This window comes from Leopardus geoffroyi, chromosome D1 (genome assembly GCF_018350155.1).
Source record: "Leopardus geoffroyi isolate Oge1 chromosome D1, O.geoffroyi_Oge1_pat1.0, whole genome shotgun sequence".
Classification (NCBI taxonomy): domain Eukaryota; kingdom Metazoa; phylum Chordata; class Mammalia; order Carnivora; family Felidae; genus Leopardus; species Leopardus geoffroyi.
Window position 1 is genome coordinate 16,180,538 of NC_059329.1, and position 20,103 is coordinate 16,200,640.

The window sequence follows — 20,103 nt, forward strand, 5'->3', positions numbered from 1 at the left end:
AGAGGCAAGAAAAGGTGGGGACTCACGCAGACGTTTAATGAGGCAGACGTGGCAGGAGGCTGAGCAGAAGGGCAGTTGTGAGGCACTGCGGCACCAGGAAAGCAGTCTGGGTCCCCGAGCTCAGTCGGTCGCCGTAGCGGTCCAGGAGCATCAGGACCACTCCACTGGTCCAGCCAAAGCCCTCCTGGAGAGAGGAATGGCTAGTGGGGCAGGATCTCTGGGGAAGGCCCTCAAGCCCTATTTTAGGGGGTGTGAGATCTCCACCCAGGGGCTCTAGAACTGCCTGACCCCAGGAGGACAAAGGAGCTCCAGGCAGGCTCCTCCCCGTGGACCCACATCCACAGGAGGAAACAGGCCCAGACAGCGGAGGTCATGGCCAGTTGCGGGGACAGCAGAGCCCTGTAGTTCCTATGGGATGTGGGCCCACTCACCTGAACTTCATACTCCCCTCCACCACCTGGCTGACCACCGTTGCTGATGTCATACTGGGAACAAAAGGACAGGCTCTAAGGTCAGACACTACCCACCCCATCCCCGCGCCCCCACCTCAGCCCTCTAGGGAAAGCCAGAAATGGGAGCCCCTGTGGGAGAAGCTGCCCTGGCCTGCAGTGCCCAAGAATGGCCACTGGGTGTCACCACTGTCCCCGGGCTTTGCAAAGCCTGGCAATTCCCCCATCTCCCCATGGGGAGGAGGCCCAGGAGGGTCAGGGCTCAGGAGCAGCTCACCTTCTCATACATGGCTGACTTTCTGGAGTAGACCTCAAAGTTGGTTCGGATCCAATTCTGAGCCAGCTGGAAAGCCACTTCCTGGGACCGAGGTGAAGGACACTTGGCCAGACCTACACGCCCCCCCCCCCACCTTCCCCTCCCCCAGGCAGGACCCTGAGCCACCTGAGTCCCCAACCCAGAGGGAGCATAGGCCTGAACCTTACTCTCCTCAAGGAGGGAAAGCGGCCCGAGCCTCAAGACCTCCATCTTGAAACCACGTGAAAAGCCAACGTGCTCTTTCCCCAGGGCCTGGGTTTGGAGAGAGAAAGGAGGGCTGGTTCCCTGGACAGGTTGGGGCAGACACGAATGTCTGCTGAGGGGGAAGCCATGAGAACAGAAGAGCCAGAGAAAGACCTCACATCCTCTGTTCACACCTCCCCGGTACCAGGGGGCTGACCCTCTAGATGCAAGGAGGGCAGGCCCTGGGATGTGCCCCACTGCTGCCTCCCTACCTCTGATGACCAGGTCCTGCAAGGGGGCCCAGGCATTGGGGAAGTCCCACTGCTGGCCTGTCTTCTGGAGAGAGGTCGGGATCCCGTACTGGTAGGTCAAGATCTGGCTGTCCTAGAAGGTTCCAGACATTTCTCGGACTGTGGGTGGGGACCGGATGAGGAGCCAAGGGGCCGGGCCCTCCTAAGGCCAGATGGTCCCCTTCCTGGACTTTCTCTTTTTGGCTCACTGCCACCCCCTGGTGGCTCCGGCAGGACCTGCAGGCTCAGGCACAGGGGTGGAGCAGGAGGGAGTGGAGGTCACTAGCTCAGAGTCAGGGAGAGAGCAGATGGCTCTGCCCCCAGTATACCAGCCCGCCCTGCTGCCCCCGGCCCCCTCACCTCCAGATATTTCAGAGCCTTGTCCACGACTCCCGGGTCAGAGAAACAGCCAGACCAGAGAGGACTAAGGTTGGATGGGTAAAACTCGAGGTTTTTCCTCCTGTTCTCAAGGTCATAGTCAAACCGGCACCGTTCTCCTCATTCCACAGGATGGCTTTCATGGCAGCCAAGAGCTGTTCCCGCATATTTCTGTATTTTGTGGCTTGGAGATCGTTCCCTGGGGTGACACTGTCTTTAGACTGAGCAACCTGGGTCCCGTGCCTTCAAGAGATCTACTTTGGCCTCCTCCTGTTGTCCTTCCCAAGGGCTAGAAATCCTGAGCACCAAGGGGACATGCATACCTGGGGCCACATTTCAGGCCTCTAGGACCTGGAATTTCCTGAGCAGACGGCCCTGTATAGCTCTCAGGACTTGCACTGGCCTGTTGCCAGGTCCCTCCTAGGAGGGCACTGGCCGTGTGTATTCCCCTAGCTCTGGCTGGACAAAGGGAATGGAGGGAGTTTGAATGTGTGGACCGAGGTGCCCTCAGGGAACCTATAACTCCCTCCTGGTGAGAAAGGGACCGTGAGTGGAGAGTGGGCTCCATTTGTACTCTCGCTCTGGCAGTACCAGGGGCGGGGTACGGACCCTTCACCCACGGTCCTACTTCCAGCTCCATGGTCAAGGCTGAGGCAGGACCAAAGCCAGCCGAGCACCGTTCTCCCTCTCCTCCTGCTGGCGAGCTCACCCGGTCTGGAGTAGAAGTCGCTCATCAGCTCCTCTGCCTGGCACAGGAAGGCATTGAGATCAACAGGCACGAGTTTGCTGGTCCGGATACTGCTCAGCAAGTTGGGGTTCGGGCCTTTGACGAGCCAACGCGAGGAGAAGTCCCAGCCAGACTCGGCCCCAGCCTTGAGCTCAGCCCACAGAGCTTCCTGGTCCCCTGTGATGACGAGGCAGCAGCAGACCGGGGACCGGGGCCTGACACACATCAGGGTCCCAGCCCCACCCAGATGCCTGACCTCCCCGTCTTTGCTGTAAGACTTGGGCCTGGAGGAGGAAAGCGAGCGTCCTGGCACCAGGAAGCTCCAAGCCCAAGCTGGAGGCTGAGCCATGTTGTCTCAGCTGCCCTCGGCTTGTCTTTCGACAGCCCTGCATTGTCCTGGGCTTTTAGTATCACCATCGGAGACGTGGGGCTAAGTCACTGGCCCTCAAAAAAGAGTGAACAATGAGAGACTGAGAGGCTGACAGGGCAGCTCTTTACCTGGGTCCCCCATAAGGGACAGAATAGTGATTCAGGATGAAGCTCTTCCTCCCCGAGCTCACAGGGACGTTCCTGTGCTCAGTCCAGAAGTCCAATTCCAAAGCTAAGTTCCTGATGTTGTCCCTGGGGCGGAGCCAGGTACCGCCTTAGCCCAGGCACGCCCCCTCAGTCCCGCCCTGGGAGGTCTCAGGGACGGGGGCCTGCAGGGCAGCAGGGGGCCGGGGTGCCCACCTCAGGAAGGCGGTATCGTTGGTGTGAGCCACGTAGGAGTGCATCATGAGAGTCAGCAGGGGGGACTGGCTTTGCTGCAGGAAGTACACGCGGGCCCCGTTGGGGACATGTCCACAGCTGCCGAGAAGGAGGACTGTTGAGGGGCATCTGCCCAGCGGCCAAGGCCAAGGCCAATCCAGCGCCAAGCCCGTCCCCTCTTACAGTCGCACCAGGTCCAGGAAGTTCTGCAGCATGCCCTTCACAGTCTCGGGCATCTCAGAGAGGAGCAGCCCCCCCCCCACAATCACCCAGTAGGAGTCCCTGGGGAAAGGGGCAGCTCAGGCACCCACCCTCCCGCCACCCCCCCGCCACCCCCTGCCCTGCACACTCAGGCCAGTCAGGGTGCCCTACCCTGCTCAGGACAGCCCGCTGGCCCCAGCTCCCCCACTCCTGCCCTAAAGCCCCAGCTGCTCACCAGTAGTAGAATTCGACAAAGCGCCCACCAGGCACAATGAAGGGGTGTTCTGAGTAGAGCAGAGAGGACTGCTCGGGGTGGTTGAGGACCTCTGGCTTCACCTGCAGTCAGGAGAGAGGGCACAGGGAGCCCAGGACCCCCACGGTGTGGAGTCCGGAAGAGGCTGGGCGGGGGGGGGGGGGGGGGGGGCTGGCAGCTGCAGCTTTGGAGCCAGGGAGCCAGAGCACGAGTTCTGGCTCTGCTGCTGGTCAGCCGGGTACGGCTGAGGTCAAGGCCTGAGCTGCGGGAGCCTGGTCTGCTCGGTCCCACGTGGGGGCCTCTGGAGTCCTGGCTAACCCAGCCCGGCCCTGGCAGGTGCTCACCAAACAATGGCCATTATCAGGACCGGCCAGGGGGACCACGTCCTCCACTCCCCTGACCTCATCTCTGGGGCCACCACCAAGCCAGGCCCAGAGACTCAGGGCCCGCATCCTCTGACCCAGGCGTGGAGTGTGAAAATGAATGAAAGGAAACCTCATTCACAACCTCCGAGAGGCTGGCAGGTGAAGCCCTCCTGCCCTGACTCTTTGTCAAGTGCAGATCCCAACTAGCAAGTGGATGCTGCCTTACTCTCCCAGCTGAAGGGGTAGGTTTCTTCCGCCCCAGCAACAGCCCAGCCAATGAGAGGCTGTCGCAACTCGGCCAATGAAAAGCCACCGTACTCAGAACGCCCCAGTTTACCGCAAAGGCCTTGTTGTTCGCAGCAGCCTTCCCAATGCCCCCCTTCCTCCACAAAGCGGCGTTCCTGTTCTGCGTTCTGCTGACTTGCCCACGGTTTTCCTGTGGTTTACTCAGCCCAGATGGCCGTTCTCTGCTATTCCTAAACGAACCCCTTTTTGCTGGTGAAGTAACTGGCAGTTGTATTTGTAAGGAGAAAGGAAACCCCAAACTGCTTTCCCAATGAGACAGGCGTACATGAACGTGGCCTCGGGAGAGCAACTGTAGGACCAGAGCAGAGATGGCTGCCTCCTTCAGGTACTTTCTCTGTTCATGGCCTCCTGGTTCTGTCCCAGTGAGTGTGGTTTCAGTGGGAGAGCAGTGGGCTGTCAGTTATTTTGAGGGGCGTCGTGGAACAGAGCTGGGTTTGCTCCTGCGGGGCTGGGTGGGGAAGGGCCCTGGAGCATCACTCTGTGCCAGCGGGTGCCAGGGCCCCGGGGGCCGGCTGGGAGGACAGATGCTGTGCAGCCTCGGGCAAACCTCTGCCCTCTCTGAGCCTCAGACAAAGGAGAGAAAGTACATAACAGACAGTGCTGACCACAGGCCACAATCAGCAGTGGCAAATATTCCTGAGCAGAGGCCTGGCCTGAGGAGATCAGGGAAGGGAGAGCCCAGTTGGGCAGCCTGGAGGTGACAGGACAGGCTGAATTTGCCTGGGGGGAGGATGGTGAGGAGGTGAGAAGTTTGAAGTAGATGTTCCCTTCTACCCCTCCAGAAATTCCTTCTAGAGAACTCTTTTCAAGGACCCAGTGGATAGGGTACAGACTTTTAGGAAATGTCTCCCTCTCTGTGCTCTACAGGCAAGGTGAGCCCCAAGCCGGCGAAACTGTCTCCCAGCTCGGTCCCCCCTGCCAACACGCAGGGCAGTCACACCTTCTTTCCCAGTTTCTTCCAGAGCTGGTGCAGCTGCTCCCTCCAGATTCGCAGCTTGGGGTCCGAGATCTTCTGCAGGAACCGGGGGCTGGAAGAACACCGACCAAACCCCCAGGGCTCAGGGAGACAGCCCTCCCTGAAGGGCTCTCTCTTGTTTTCTGTCCAGGCTGTACCTGTCCTTCCAGTCCTCGGGGGTCCAGGGCTGCAGCTCCTGCCCCGCGGCCTGGAAGTGTTCCTGGATGAAGGCGCCAAGCAGTGGCGTGGGAATGCTGTGGTTGTGGCGGGCGGCCAGCTCCCGGAAGTGCTGCAGAACTCGGTCTGGGGTGTGGGTGGCCAGGAGGGATCAGCTGGCGCCCAGGAGCCCCTCCCTGCCCGGCCCTGCGTCCCACTATCTTTGGTACAGAAGGTTCAGAAGGTGGGGCCCCCAGTCGCCTTACCTGGAGTCGAGGACAGTGGCGTGTCCACAAACTGCTTGTCGTCCTGGTAGAGCTTCGCCATCTGAACCTGGTGCAGGAGATCCCCGTAGCAGTAAATCCGGCTGCCGAGAGTGTTGGGGAGGGGAGCAGGTCAGGCCACCCCCGGGAGGGGAGAGAAAAGGCTGGAGTGTGGGCATGTTCCCTGGACTGGACCAGGGCTGTGTGTGTACGCACCTATGCACGTGTGTGTGCATGTGTGGTAGGCGTGTGCGGGTGGTGGTGACAAACCAGGCTGAGAGAATGAGGACACTCTGCAGTACAGGATGTAAGCAGGTACCCAAGCCCACACCGGGTGGTCATTTGGAAGAGTGCGGAATACCCAGCGGGAACAAGGAGACTACCACTGTCATCAGTGACTTGACAGAATGAGCTGGATGGATTCTCTGTACAGCGGGGCCTGTGTGAAAGGGATCAAAAGGGCTTAAGGCCAAATCCCGTAAGTTACACCCAGTGGCAATTGCTGAGACCTTGGACCAGAAAACCTGCAGGTGTGGGGCAGGATGTATGCCCCTTGGAAGACAACTACGGGCCTGCTGTTGGGTGTTTGTGGAAACCAGCTCTCTGACTGAAGGATGGAAGATGTTCCTAAGGCCTGAAGTAGCTCTAATGTCCTGTCAGAGAAACACTCTGATAAAGAAGGCAGTGCCCGTGGGTGCCCTGGTGGCTCGTGATTTTTTTTGAAGTTTGTTTATTTTGAGAGACAGAGTGAGATCACGACCTGACCCAAAATGAAGAGTCGGACGCTTAGCCGATGAGCCACCCAGGCACCCTGTGACTTCACGATTTGTGAGTTCGAGCCCCACATGGGCTCTGTGTTGATAGCATAGAGTCTGCTTGGGATTCAATCTCTGCCTCTCTCTCTCTGCCCCTTCCTGGCTTACTCTCTCTCTAAATAAATAAATATTAAAAAAAAAAAAAGTGGCAGTGCCCCCAAACGGTTCCTCAATACAGTGGAAACGTTTTATGCAGGGATGTGCTACGTGGGGCTTCGTGGGCAAGTCATCTCCTTTCCCGCAGGACCATGGGAAGCACTGAGGAGCCACGGGGAGGTGCCCTGTGGACAGCTCTCTGCGACCAACAAAGAGCTGCTTGGTTACCGATGGCAGCTCCAAGGCAGACAGACAGTATCTTGTTTGGAAGGCCAATGCACTCCGACCAACTGATGGAAATCTTTGAAGCCTGAAAGAACGAATCAGCTCAGTGGGCTGAACTGCATGCTGTTTCCCTTGCAGTGATGGAAGAAGTGAATGCAAAAAGTCCCTAGGTTGGGGTTTTTACTGACTCACAGGCAGGGAAAAACTGGACTCATCAAGGGGATGCCCGTATGGGGCATAACCCTCGGGAAATCACTCTGGAAATTCAAGGGGCATGATAAAGTAGGCTTTACATACCTGATTATAGGGGGATATGCTTAAAATACTACATCGGAACAGAAGATACTGTGCCAATTTGGTCGGCCCACAGTCCCAACAATGGACCGAGAGGTCATGTCAAATGGACACATCATGTGGCTTATCACCTTCGGAGTGCTGGCTCCATACAGAATCGGAACAGGCAAATGAAACTTTTCTTGTTTAAAATGGGAAGGGGTGCCTGGGTTGCTCAGTTGGTTGGGCGACTGACTTCACTCAGGTCATGATCTCACAGATTTTGAGTTCAAGCCCCATGTCGGGCTCTGTGCTGATAGCTCAGAGCCTGGAGCCTGCTTCGGATTCTGTGTCTCCCTCTCTCTCTGCCCCTTTCCCGCTCACGTTGTCTCTCTCCTTCAAAAATAAACATTAAAAACTAAAAAAAAAATAATAAAACAGGGAGAAATCGGGGCACCTGGGTGGCTCAGTTGGATAAGCATCTGACTTTAGCTCGGGTCATGACTCACAGTTTATGAGTTTGAGCCCCACGTCGGGATCTGTGCTGACAGCTCAGAGCCTGGAGCCTTCTTCGGTTTCTGTGTCTCCCTTTCCCTCTCATACTGTCTCTCTCGAAAATGAATAAAACATTAAAAATTAAAATGGAGAGAAATAAAAGCATGAGGGGCTGGCTTACACAGCTTCACAAGTGTGTGCTCGCACTCAGCATGGGATGAGGGCCAGAGGAGGGTCCCCACTGGATACATTCCTCTGGTTTTCTGGGGGATGGGTGGAGAGGTTGCTGGTGGGTCTATACAATTCTTTCCCGCACCATCTCAACTTACCTTTTGCCTACACAGTGGACCAGACTGCCATGTGGTGCCAGAAGCATGAATGATCCCTGAGCAAGAAACTGTAGCTATCTTTTCAAATCTTTTTTTTTTAATATTTATTTCTTTATTTTGAGCAGGGGGGAGAGGGACAGAGAGTGAGGGAGACAGAGAATCCCAAGCAGGCCCGAGTTGTCAGCACAGAGCCTGACGCAGGGCTTGAACTCACGATTTGTGATATCACGACCTGAGCTGAAATCAAGAGTTGGACGCTTAACCAACTGAGCCACCCAGGTGTCCATCTTTTCAAATCTTTATGTCAGAATTCCCAAGGGCCTGGTGGGGTGACTTGTGCCCATAGCTCATCTGGCTAACTGGGGGCTAACAATGAATTCAGCTATACTCTCTAGTGGTGGGAATAGCCACTCATTCTGGGCCTTGTAACTCTATCCTGAACAGATGAGAGGAAACTAGGGAAGGCACTAGCAAGACTGGTATTGCTGTTGGCAATCTGGATAAGTACAGTGGCCAAACCTAATGTCTCTTCAAAGGTTGAAAAGTTTAGTGAAAATCAATGACAAATGGAAAGAAGGTAAATGACAGCCAGGGACTTAATCAACACAGATACAAACAAGATGTCTGAACCAGAATTAGGAATCACAATAATAAGAGTACTAGCTGGGGTTGAAAAAAAGCATAGACTCCCTTTCTGTAGAGATAAAATAAGTAAAATCTAGTCAGGATGAAATAAAAAATGCTATAACTGAGATGCAATCTCAAATGGATGCCAGGGTGGCAAGGATGGATGAAGGAGGGCAGCAAATCAGTGACAGAGAGGACAAACTTCTGGAGAACAATGAAGCAGAAAAAAAAAAAAAAAAGAAACAGGGAAACTAAGGCAAAAGAGTACGATATAAGACTTAGAGAACTCAGTGACTCATTAAAAAGGGATAACATCCGAATCACAGGAGTCCCAGAAGATGAGAGAGAAAAAGGGGCAGAAAGTTTACGTGAGCAAATCATAGTGGAAAACTTTCCTAACCTGGGGAAAGACACAGACATCAAAATCCAGGAAGCACAGAGAACTCCCATTAGATTCAACAAAAATCAACCATCAACAAGGCATATCATAGTCAAATTCACAAAATACTCAGGCAAGAAAAGAATCATGAAAGCAGCAAGGGAAGAAGAGTCCTTAACCTACAAGGGAAGACAGATCAGGTTTGCAACAGACCTATGCACAGAAACTTGGCAGGCCAGAAAGGAGAGGCAGGATATATTCAACGTGCTGAATCAGAAAAACATGCAACCAAGAATTATTTATCCAGCAAGGGTGTCATTCAAAATAGGAGGAGAGATAAAAAGTTTCCCCAGACAAAAACTAAAGAAGTTCATGACCACTAAACCAGCCCTGCACGAAACTTTAAGGGGGACTCTCTGAGGGGAGAAAGAAAAAAAAAAAAAAAAAAAAAAAAAAAGACCAAAAGCAACAAAGACTAGAAAGGACCAGAGAAGATCCACCAGAATCTCCAACTCTACAGGCAACATGATGGCAATAAATTCATATACTTCAGTACTCATTCTAAATGTCAATGGACTAAACACTTCAATCAAAAGGGTAATAAAATGGATAAGAAGACAACTGGAAAGAAGGAGACATGGCAGATGAGGGCAGAGAGGTGAGTAAATGGATATTCAATGAAAATGGGAAATCTAGCATGACATTAGTGCCTGGAGAGAGCAAGAGGTTAACACTGTCCTTAGCACAGTTGTATCAGATGCCTGGGAGGGTGAGGCCATGAGTCTGCCATGACCACTCTGCCTTTGGAACCCGACAAAGTTGAATGGAAGCCTGCAGACATGACTGGAATCTCTCTGGGAGGCATTCTGGTTTTAGGATACGATAATGAGCTGGGCTGCTGATGACTGAAGGGAACTCTAGTGACGTGCTAACATCTTCTGACTTCAAGTTTTTAGATTACACTTACTACGAAGGATATCGGTTGGGGAGGAATTTCCCAGAACAACTCCCCACTGGGCCTTTAGACTGTGTGGTTTACAACTCTTGGCAGATTAATTTCTGTGTCACATAAACCTTGATAATCAAATACTTGGAGAGGCCCCTGATGTCAATGGACAAAACAGAGTAGCACGTGCAGTGTGCTATAAGCACAAATGCAGATCACCCTTGTTTTTGTGAACAGAAAGCTATTAAACAGGAGAGAATAAATGGGTTTCTTGTGGGATTAAAGCAGTAGGCATCATACAGTGTGTCTAAATTCCCCCGGGGAATAGCCCCATCAGGGATGAGAAAGGCTATGGGAGGCCTTATGGCATACTCAAAATAAATTGCATCTAGGCGTGACTACCACTTATCTAACCCACCGTATCTGAACTGCACTCAGGCTTTTAGTATCTAATGGCAACAACATGCACGGTAGGTTAAACAACTTTGGACCATGAGGCATAAAAGAGCTTTGGGGGACATAGGTCCCCCACTGTTGAACAAACTGAATTTGCTTTTAATGAGGAGAGGCAGAGGAAAAATACTTATTAACTAGAATAAGCAGATGAGAAGGAGTTCTCTCTTCCAGGAGGGAAGCAAAGGATGGGAGTCAGACCAGGTAGATGATGAGGCTTTAGTGAAATGGGTCAGGGCAAGGCAACACATAATGCTGGATGATGCCAGGATCCAGCACTGGGAAAGGGCCTGTACCCTCACCCAACAGGGCCCCTGGACTATTTTAATGCTGATGGGACCCAATGTACACATGCATCAGTGGCCTTCCATTGTAGCTACTGAGGCTCAAGGGCCACGTGTCTGGGAATTTAGAGGCCTGACAACCTCGTTCTCTGGACACTCGATGCACTATGACTGCCCTTGCTCCAAGAATAGATCGGAAGAAGACATACCCTGTAGTACAACCATCAGGGATAGGAATTATTCTGAATACCACCCAGGTCCTCCCATAGGAAGGAGGCGGGTCCTGTCCTGAGATGCCTATGAACAGAGACAGGGTGACTGGCTTTGCCTCCAACGGACTTGGAACCCAGAAATAACAGATAATAGTTTGTGATAATAAATAATAAAATCATGGCTATTTGTAATGATGCCTGTCCATAATAATATCTGGTATAAGGGCAAGGTTTGAGTCCAATGAGAAGGAACAGAGAATACCTCTGTAATTCTTCCAGATTTGTTCTGTAATGAAACCAAATTGTACAGTGACCGTACCAGGATATGGTGTAACACTGGTATTATCGGTACGATTCAACCACCTTATGTAAATTAGCCACATGATCACATTGATACTGATAACCGAGTATGTTGGGACATTGAGTTAAAGCCTCCTCAGAATGCGAGACCAGTGGGAAATGCCTGGCCTGAGGAAGAACTGGATTGAGCTAATTTCTATGCTAAGTAGTTCTGCACAAGTTTACCTAAGATACAAATAGTGGCAGATCAAGGAAGGAAATGAGTAATCAAATCAGTACAAATATACAAAAACGTATGTAAAGGTGTTATAGGCTGGTTGTCAAAATAGTTGTTTCCTTCAGTCTGTCCCTAGTCTGCACTGACTCCTCCAAAGGTTAGGCACACTCATGCCGATATACTGCTATACCTGTTACATAATTGCTTTACTAAATGCAGATGCTCGAGGATGCCTGGGTGGCTCAGTGGGTTAAGTGTCCGACTTTGGCTTAGGTCATGACCTTGTGGTTCACGGGTCAAGCCCCACATTGTCAGCTGTGCTGACAGCTCAGAGCCTGGAGCCTACTTTGGATTCTATCTCCCTCTCCTTCTGCCCCACCTCACTCATGCTGTCTCAAAAATAATAAACATTAAAAAATATAAATAAATAAATGCAGCTGCTCAAATATGACAATTATGCTGTAAGAAAGCCCAGGCCGAGGGGCAGAAGGGTGGTGGACAGATTTAACTTCTGATGCTGACCATCTCGAGTTAGTGCAGACTCTGGATGCTTAAGAGCAGAGTCTCTAATAAAACTGCCCTCGCTCAGTTCACTTTCACAAGACATATAGGGAGGGTCCTCAACACGGAGCTTCTGTGTCCTCTCCCCGTGGAATCAGGATTTATCACCCTCCTGGCGCTTCAGTGTGTTCACCAAATAGGATACTCCATCGAGCCTTGGTGTCCAGAGTTTTTATTAGGTTTCTACCACATGGGCATGATTGACTGAATCACTGGCCACGCGATTGAACTCAATCCCCGGCCACCCTCTCCTCCCCAGAGGTTGGGCTGATATCACATGACCCAAAGTCCCAACCCTCTAATCATATGGTCAGTCTTTCTGGCACAGTCTGCCCCCATCCTGAGACACCTCATTAGTATGACCATCTAAGGGCTCACCATGAGTCACCTCATTAATGTAAACTATCAGAGCCCACCCGAATGCCCAAGACTCTCCCATCACTTGGGAAATTCCAAGAGCTCAGAGGTTACATTGCAGGAAAATGGGTCGAAGGACCGCCACGTGCTTTGTTATACAGCACAGTACCCTCTGATCTTTGGCAAAGGGTCCGTTTTAGCAAAATATTCCTACCTGTTTGAGCGTCTACATTTGGTGTAGCATTTATGTAATAGATAAGGCAATAGTATCAGCACGAATATACCTAACATTTACAGCTAGGGTAGGGATAGGAGGCTTTTAACTCAACTTCCCAATACATTTGACCATCAAGATTAATATTATAATCTAACCAACAACGTTAGTGTTTCACCATATCGTACTATGGTAGATATAAGCTGAAAAGAAGGTCGAAGATGTTGGCATACTACTCAAGTCTCATATAGTCATGAATAATTAGTCTACTCCATCATCGTATCTTACGGCCAAAATGTTTCCTGGCGAGGCCACTCAGGTTTGCAGGCTTCTGTTTGATCTTGTCAGGTTCCAGGGCAGGAGTGATTTCAGCAATATGTACATTCACCCTTTTTTAAAAAAAAATTTTTAATTTTTAAAATGTTTATATTTGAGAGACAGAGACAGAGACAGAGCGTGAGCAGGGGAGGGGCAGAGAGAGAGGGAGACAGAATCCGAAGCAGGCTCCAGGCTCTGAGCTGTCAGCACAGAGCCCGGTGTGGGGCTCAAACCCACGAACTGCGAGATCGTGACCTGAGCCGAAGCCAGATGCCCAACCGACTGAACCACCCAGGTGCCCCACATTCACCCTTTTGAACTGAGAACAGCATCACTTCTTGCTTTGAGCCTCTTTTAAAGTGTTAACGTAGGGGCGCCTGGGTGGCTCAGTCAGTTCAGTGCCCAACTTGATTTTGGCTTTGGCTCAGGTCATGATCTTGCGGTTCGTGAGTTCGAGTCCCGCATCGGGTTCTGTGCTGGCAGCGCAGAGCCTGCTTGGGATTCTGTCTCTCCCTCTCTCTCCCCCCACCCCCCACCCCCCACCCCGCCGAAAAGGGCTTTCTCTCTCTCAAAATAAATAAACTTAAAAAAATTAAAGTGTTAACGTAATAGTGGATTTCCTCCATTGCATTATTATCAATCCACTCACTCATTTCTTTACCTGCGGCTACTGTTTCTCCTTCTCTCCATTTATACCCAAACTTTTCAACCTTTGGAAAGGACACTACGTTCAGCTGCTGTGCTGGGCCAGGTTGCAGGCAGCAACGTTAGTGCAGCGAGTGCCTCCCCGCAGTCCTCTCCCACGCACAGGTGCCACACAGGTGCGCTTTGGCTGGGCCATTCCTACCCTGTTCCCGAATACAGCCGCATTCAGAGACGACCCCCATTTAGCCAGATGGGAAGGCACAACACCCCCCATCGGGCCCTTAGAAATGAGGACATAACAGTTGAAGGGTATAGTTACATTTTCTTGCTTAGGAATCATCCCTACTTCGGACACGTGGGAGCTGCTGCCTTGGTCCTGGGATCTCTGCATCGGGTGGAGAAAAGAAGGATGAAGAAATGTGGGGAAGAAAGAAAAAAGCGTCGTCATACCATCGTCTCCCTCCTATGGAAGAATCGCATGGGCATACCAGCCTCCTCTGCACCCCTCTTCCCTAGAGTCCCCCGAAAAGCAGAGCAGTCCGGCTGGTAGCCACCCTCCCGGGACCCCCTCACGGTGAGTGCTGAGCACACACTTGTGAAGCCGTGTCGGTCGGCCCTTCCTGTCTGTCTCCCGTTTCCGACAACCAACGTTGTAACTGTCCATCCCAGCTCTCTATCAGACCATCACTCGGAGGATGAAAGTGTGTTCCCTGTCTGAAAAAATGTAACTCAGTGGTCCAAACTGCTGCAGTCTCTTCTGTTCTGGTCCTTTTACAGTATTTTGAGCACTCACAGCTACACCCAGTTCAGGGTCACTGTCTGATCGTGCCGGGTCTGCCAGCATCAGTCTCACTGGCCAGCTCCATGGGTGTCCTTCCCTCCAGGGAATCTGCCCCGCAGCCACGTGGAGCCCGTCTCTCTGGTTGACAGAACAGCTCTTATCGGCATTTTGTGCCTCAGGGGGTGCGAGTGCAAGGTATCTAGATTTGGCCCACCTCTGCATCGCTGCAAACTCCCGACATCCCATTGGTCCGTGAACCCAAATGGCCACCTCATGGGAACGCACTGGGACACCTGCTTGCTGGCTCTAGTTACTTTCCAGTCTAGGAAGGGAGGTTTGTTTTTTTTTTCCTTGACGTTTTTATTCATTTTTGAAAGACAGAGACAGAGCACGAGCAGGAGAGGGGCAGAGAGAGAGGGAGGCACGGAATCCGAAGCAGGCTCCAGGCTCCGAGCTGTCAGCACAGAGCCCGATGAGGGGCTCAAACTCGCAAGCCGTGAGATCATGGCCTGAGTTGAAGTCGGACCCTTAACCGACTGAGCCACCCAGGCGTCCCAAGGGAAGGGGGTTTTCTGATGGGCATCGGCGGTTCTACCTCCGGGAACCCCGCAAATTCCCATAGTGACTTCCGTAGGACCGTGCCACACAGGGCACTGTTTCTACAGACCACGTTCCCATTGCCCTTCTGCCTGACCGTGCGGCCAGGACGGGGGTCACTGACTAAGCACAGGTAAAGGCCCAAACACAGTGGCAAACAGCATGCAGTTCAGCCCACCAAGCTGATCTGGTTTTGTCGTCTCTGGTCAGAACGGCAGCCTTTCGCTGCGGTTTGTTCACCTCGGAACGACCGTCCGCGAACCAAGCAGCTCTCTGTTGGTCAATCAAGAGCTGTTTATAGGGCACTTTCCCAGTGGCAATAGTATCCAGAGCCCCTCCGGGCACCTGGGTGGCAGGCGGTTAAGCATCCAACTCTTGATTTCGGCTCACGTCATGATCTCATGGTCTGTAAGATCGAGAGCCTCGCATCAGGCTCTGCATTGACAGCGTGGAGCCTGCTTGGGATTCTCTCTCTCTCTCTCTCTCTCTCTCTCTCTCTCTGCCCCTCCCCCACTCGCATGCACACGTGCTTTCTCTCAAAATAAATACATAAACTTAAAAAAAAAAAAAATCCAGAGCTCCTCAGGTGGTTCCAGAGTCAGTTCTGGGAGAAGGGGATCTATCTGCTCTCGAGCACATGGAGTTAACCTCACATTCCCCTAGCAGCACGCTCCTGCATGAACCGCTTCCATGGCGTTACGGAACCCTGCTGGGCACCGCCCTCCGTCTTACCTCGTATTTCCAACACCACCCACGATGTTATGGGCATGTCAGGTTTTAAGATTATCTTCCGTCCTTTAAGAGAGGAGGTCTGAATTAACGTCTGATAGCAAGTTAGTAATTGCCTCTCAAATGGACGTTCTCTAGCCCAAAGTCTGGCCAGCTGGGAGGGGCCCCAAGACTTCCACTATAACTGCAGCCTATGCTCCACAGAAGGATGTGATCTGTGTGACCTCAGGCAGTCTTCCCGGTGCCCATTGAGAATGTCCAATGAATACAGCAAGCGGTAGCATGATGGCAGATGTATATGCCTTTTGCTTTATAATCCTAGAGAGTGGAAACACTCCCCACTCAGACACAACATCCACCCCTGTAACACATTCAGGCAAAACAGATACAATCACTTCGCATGAAAACTATTCAAACACACCAACGGCACTTTCCCCATAGTCCCTTCCACCCTTGTGTTCCTAACCGTGGCTTTGCCAACAGGTTTTCATTTTACGATACTGCTCGGGGTAAGTGTTCCCCGGTCAGATGTGGAAGCCATTGCGAGACAACATTCAGGGGAAGGAGAAACAACCCCTCAACGTAAAGTCTGTCTGAACATTGCACTTTCCATCCAAGCATTCACCTTGATCGCCAAGGCTTGCATTTTCACGTCCTCCGAATATGACTCCCCCGTGCTCCTGCTACCGCGGCGCATGGGACCCCATGTCGCAGACTCCAGGACCTTCCATACCCTCTGACCATTTTGCCCACTCCCAGGCAGGGGACAGAGCTAAGGGACCCTGACCCTGTCACCAATCTTTATCTTAACTTGTGTGGCCTCTGCCTCAGTGGATTGGAGGTCAGCTTTCTCATTACCTGCTTTGCCTTGCAGTTTTCTGAATTCCTCCAGAGTAGGGTAAATGGAGATGTGTTTAGGTCCCTCGCATCTTGGGCGGGGGGGGGCGGTGCAGCAGGTCCAATCTGTCCACTCAATTTGTAAGTGCTGCATTAACAACTTTCTTTGGACCGTAGCCACAGCTGCTTTATTCACCCCATCTTTTTTAAAGTTTATTTATTTGAGAGAGAGGGAGAGTGAGAGGGAGAGGGAGGGAGGGAGAGGGGCAAAGGGAGAGAGAGAATCCCAGGCAGGCTCCACACTGTCAGCACAGAGCCCGATGCGGGGCTTGATCCCATGAACCACGTGATAAAAACCTGAGCCAAAACCAAGAGTTAGACGCTTAACTGACTGAGCAGCCCAGGTGTCCCACGCCCCACTTCTTAATAACTGTTTAAAGACTCTGCCCTACTGGGATGGGCCCACTGGCTCTCTCCCCTCTATCTATCCTACTCTCTTGGGAATCAGTCTAATCTTCATTCGTCATTTTAGAATTATTTTTTTCCCCTTTGGAAATGACTCTGAGTCCAGGGCCACACCTAGGCCAGCCAGAATCAGGATCTTTCCCAACACATTCCTTAGGCGGGGGCCCTGAGACGAGAGGCTATGGTTTGGACTGGCCAGAAGCAAAGCCTGGCCCATCTCTCACTCTCATGGTTGCCATTAGAGGATAATAATAACAAAAGGATCGCATTTTTTCCCCCTATTATTCTGCATTTCCTTAGGCATCCAGTGAGACAACACCCTGGGCCCTGGACCCATCATTTCTAAATTCCACTGACAACTTTCACCTCCAGGAACTGATCCCAATACAGCTGCTGTTCCACACCACGGGTGACCTGGCAGCCACCCAGGAATCAAAGGGTCCTCATCCCCTGTCCTTTCGTCTTGCTTTTCCCGAGCCACCTGTTCCAGTGAATCGAGGTCATTCTAGCAAACGACACGTTTTGTCACATTGACGACAGTATTGCAACCTAATCTCACTACTAACCAACTAGCTCAGGCCGTGGGCACAGTCCCCGACAAGACTGCCCTCAGCTGGGGCTCCAAGTTCAGGGCTTCCCAGGCTTCCACTACTTCTGACCAACTGGCTACAAATTTGGAGGTTCCCCAAACCCATCAGGTTCAATAATGTGCTAGAATGACTCACAGAGCCCAGGAAAGCACTATCCTTATTATTACAGTTTTATTCTAAAGATGCAAACCAGGATCAGCCAAATAAAGACACACGGAGAAAGAGGTCCGGGATTGTCCTGAACGCAGACCTTCCCTGTCTTCACCTCAAAGAATCTAGACATACCACCCCCCTGGCACATCAAAGTGTTCACCCAACAGGACACTCCCCCGAGCTTTGGTGTCTAGAGTTTTTATACACACCATTGGTTCAATCACTGGTCATGTGACTGAACTCAATCTTCAGCCCCCTCCGCCCTCAGAGGTCAGGAGGTCAAGTTGATATCCTGTGACCCACAGCCCCAGTCCTCCAATCACATGGTCCATCTCTCTGGCATGGCCTGAGACATCTCATCAGCATGACCACCCAGGGGCTCACCACGAGTTACCCCATTAATGTAAACTATCAGCACCCACCACGGATACCAAAGACTCTCCTATCCCTTGGGAAATCCCAAGAGCTTTAGAGGTTATATCCCAGGAACCCAAGACAAAGACTAAATACATTATTCATTGTAGAACAAGCAGCTTGTGCAGCCAAAAAGTTGACTTAATGGGTTTGCTGTGTTCCCACCCTACACGTTTCAAAGACAGCACAGCGTGTGCCCAGCTCCTGAGAAATAAGCCATAACCTACTGGATTTCTGTCGGATAAATCTTTACGTGGGGCCTTGGGCCACACCAGATATTTCATACTAATAATGTGATTTATGGTGGGGACTGAGAGCCACCCAATATCCCTCTGACTTAGAGGCCTGGAGACTGAGTAATTAAGGTCAGGCATACAGATGCTCCAAGCCTCTATAACTGAACCCCAGAGAAAGCCCTGAACACAAGACCCAGGGGAGCTTCCTGGTTGGCCATACTTCACGCAGGTTGTCACGCGTGCTGCTGGAAAAAGTAAATGCTGTTCATACAAGTCCACCGGCAGAGGACAACTGGCTCTCATGTCTCTTCTCTCCGGGACTCTGCCCTATGTGCCTGTTGCCTTTCCCAATTTTAATCCGCATCCTTTCACTGGAATAGACTGTAACACAGATGTAACTGTGTGGTGAGTACTAGCAAATCGCCGAAGCCGTGGGTGGTCTTACTGACCCCTGACACAGTCTTCTTTCCATACTTTTGGCAACCAGCCTCGCACTTGACAAAACTCTTGATCACACAGCCTCTCTGAAATCCTTATTACAATTGCTCAGGACAAAAATCTCTGCATCATCCCAGGTAACCCCCTTCCCTTTATATTCCACGATCATTGGCTCCACCTTCAAAATACATCCCAGACTGAACCACTTCTCACCTTTCTGGTCCTACCACTGGCGCCCAAGCCCTGGTCCTCCTCTGTTCCCACCCCTGCCCCAGCCTTCTTCCTGATCCTTGAACATGACCTCAGAGCCTTCGCACTGCTGTTTCTGTGCCTGGACGGTCTTCCAGATCTGCACAGAGACGGTTCCATCTATGATTCTGTTCAAACCTCTCCTCCTCACAGACGCTTTCTCCCTGCATCCCTCTGCACTGCTGTGCCCTCTGCTGGCCCCGAGCAGCCCCCTCACTTTATTTTACTTTTAGTTGTGCTTTGATCGGCACTCTCCCTGCTAATTATGTAAGGTCCAGGAAGATGGGGATCTCGATTCTCTCGTTTGCTGCCACAGCCTGAGACATCATGAGAGCGCAAGAGAGCCATTGAAATGAGAAAAGGATGATGCCCTGTGAGTCTAGGAGGCAGGACAGGGCCACTTAGGTCTCTTATTTGGGAAATGGGAGCTATGGCTCTACAAAGAGCTCTGACCTGCTCTACGTCACAGAGGCCAAACTTAGGAGCACTTTTCAGGTCCTTACACTGCTGCTCACCTCCAGGCTAGGGAAGCTGGGCAGAGAGTTTCCTAGAACAACCCTGAGAATAGCATGGTTTGGGGAAGAGCCTGGAGGGAGGGGTTGAGGGGAGGGAGGACACTGGCCAGCAGTTGCCTGGGTCGGGAGGCAGCACCCTCTTCCCCCAGCCTGCTACACAAGGAAAGCTGACATCCTTCCCTCCCCTTCCCTCAGAAGGACTGACCCTCAGTGCCTGAGATCCCACCCCAACCTCCTTCCCCAGCTGCTTCCCCACTCCTACCTGTCACAGGGCGGGGGCAGGGCACCCTGGGACCTCAGCCCCAGCAGAAGCAGCTGGCACAGCATGAAGGCCCTCCCAGGCATGGTGGCTGTGGCCTCAGCCAAGGAGTAAGCCCAGGTACCTCTTGCTTGCAGGGGTGCAGGCTGATCACCTGCCTACCCGGGCTGCCAAACTCCACAACTGAGGCGTGGCCACCCTGGGCGCTATATGTCAGGTCTGCGCGGCCTTGCTGTCCTGGCTCAGCTTGCAGAAGCCGACCCCTGCTCCCCACTGTGGACTTTTTCTCTTTCTTAGTCTCAGCGGGTGCCACCTGCTCCAGCCCTTCCCTCATGTGGTGGGGTGGTGGTGGGTGACTGGGGTGCCCCGGTGTCTGGGGCACAAGTTGGTCCCACATCTGTGACCCAGATGCCAATCTCTCTGGTGGCTCCAAGATCACCACGGCAGAGAGTTATCTTTTCCTTTAACATCTCAAACAGAATGGCTCAAGTTTCCGTCCCACGTG

General features: G+C 52.2%; 1 protein-coding gene across 1 annotated transcript; it reads right to left on the bottom strand.

Moving 5' to 3' along the window:
- Window positions 1-19: 19 nt before the first annotated feature.
- Window positions 20-19,684, bottom strand: TREH (trehalase). Its single transcript, XM_045486551.1, is given in 17 exon segments — window positions 20-184; window positions 432-485; window positions 727-839; window positions 1,221-1,332; window positions 1,599-1,723; window positions 1,726-1,815; window positions 2,326-2,627; window positions 2,842-2,964; window positions 3,073-3,189; window positions 3,274-3,372; window positions 3,527-3,627; window positions 5,156-5,243; window positions 5,329-5,473; window positions 5,593-5,693; window positions 12,661-12,712; window positions 16,301-16,371; window positions 19,602-19,684. Coding segments are annotated over 17 exon segments (1,926 nt in total). The 3' UTR covers window positions 20-34.
- Window positions 19,685-20,103: the final 419 nt, after the last annotated feature.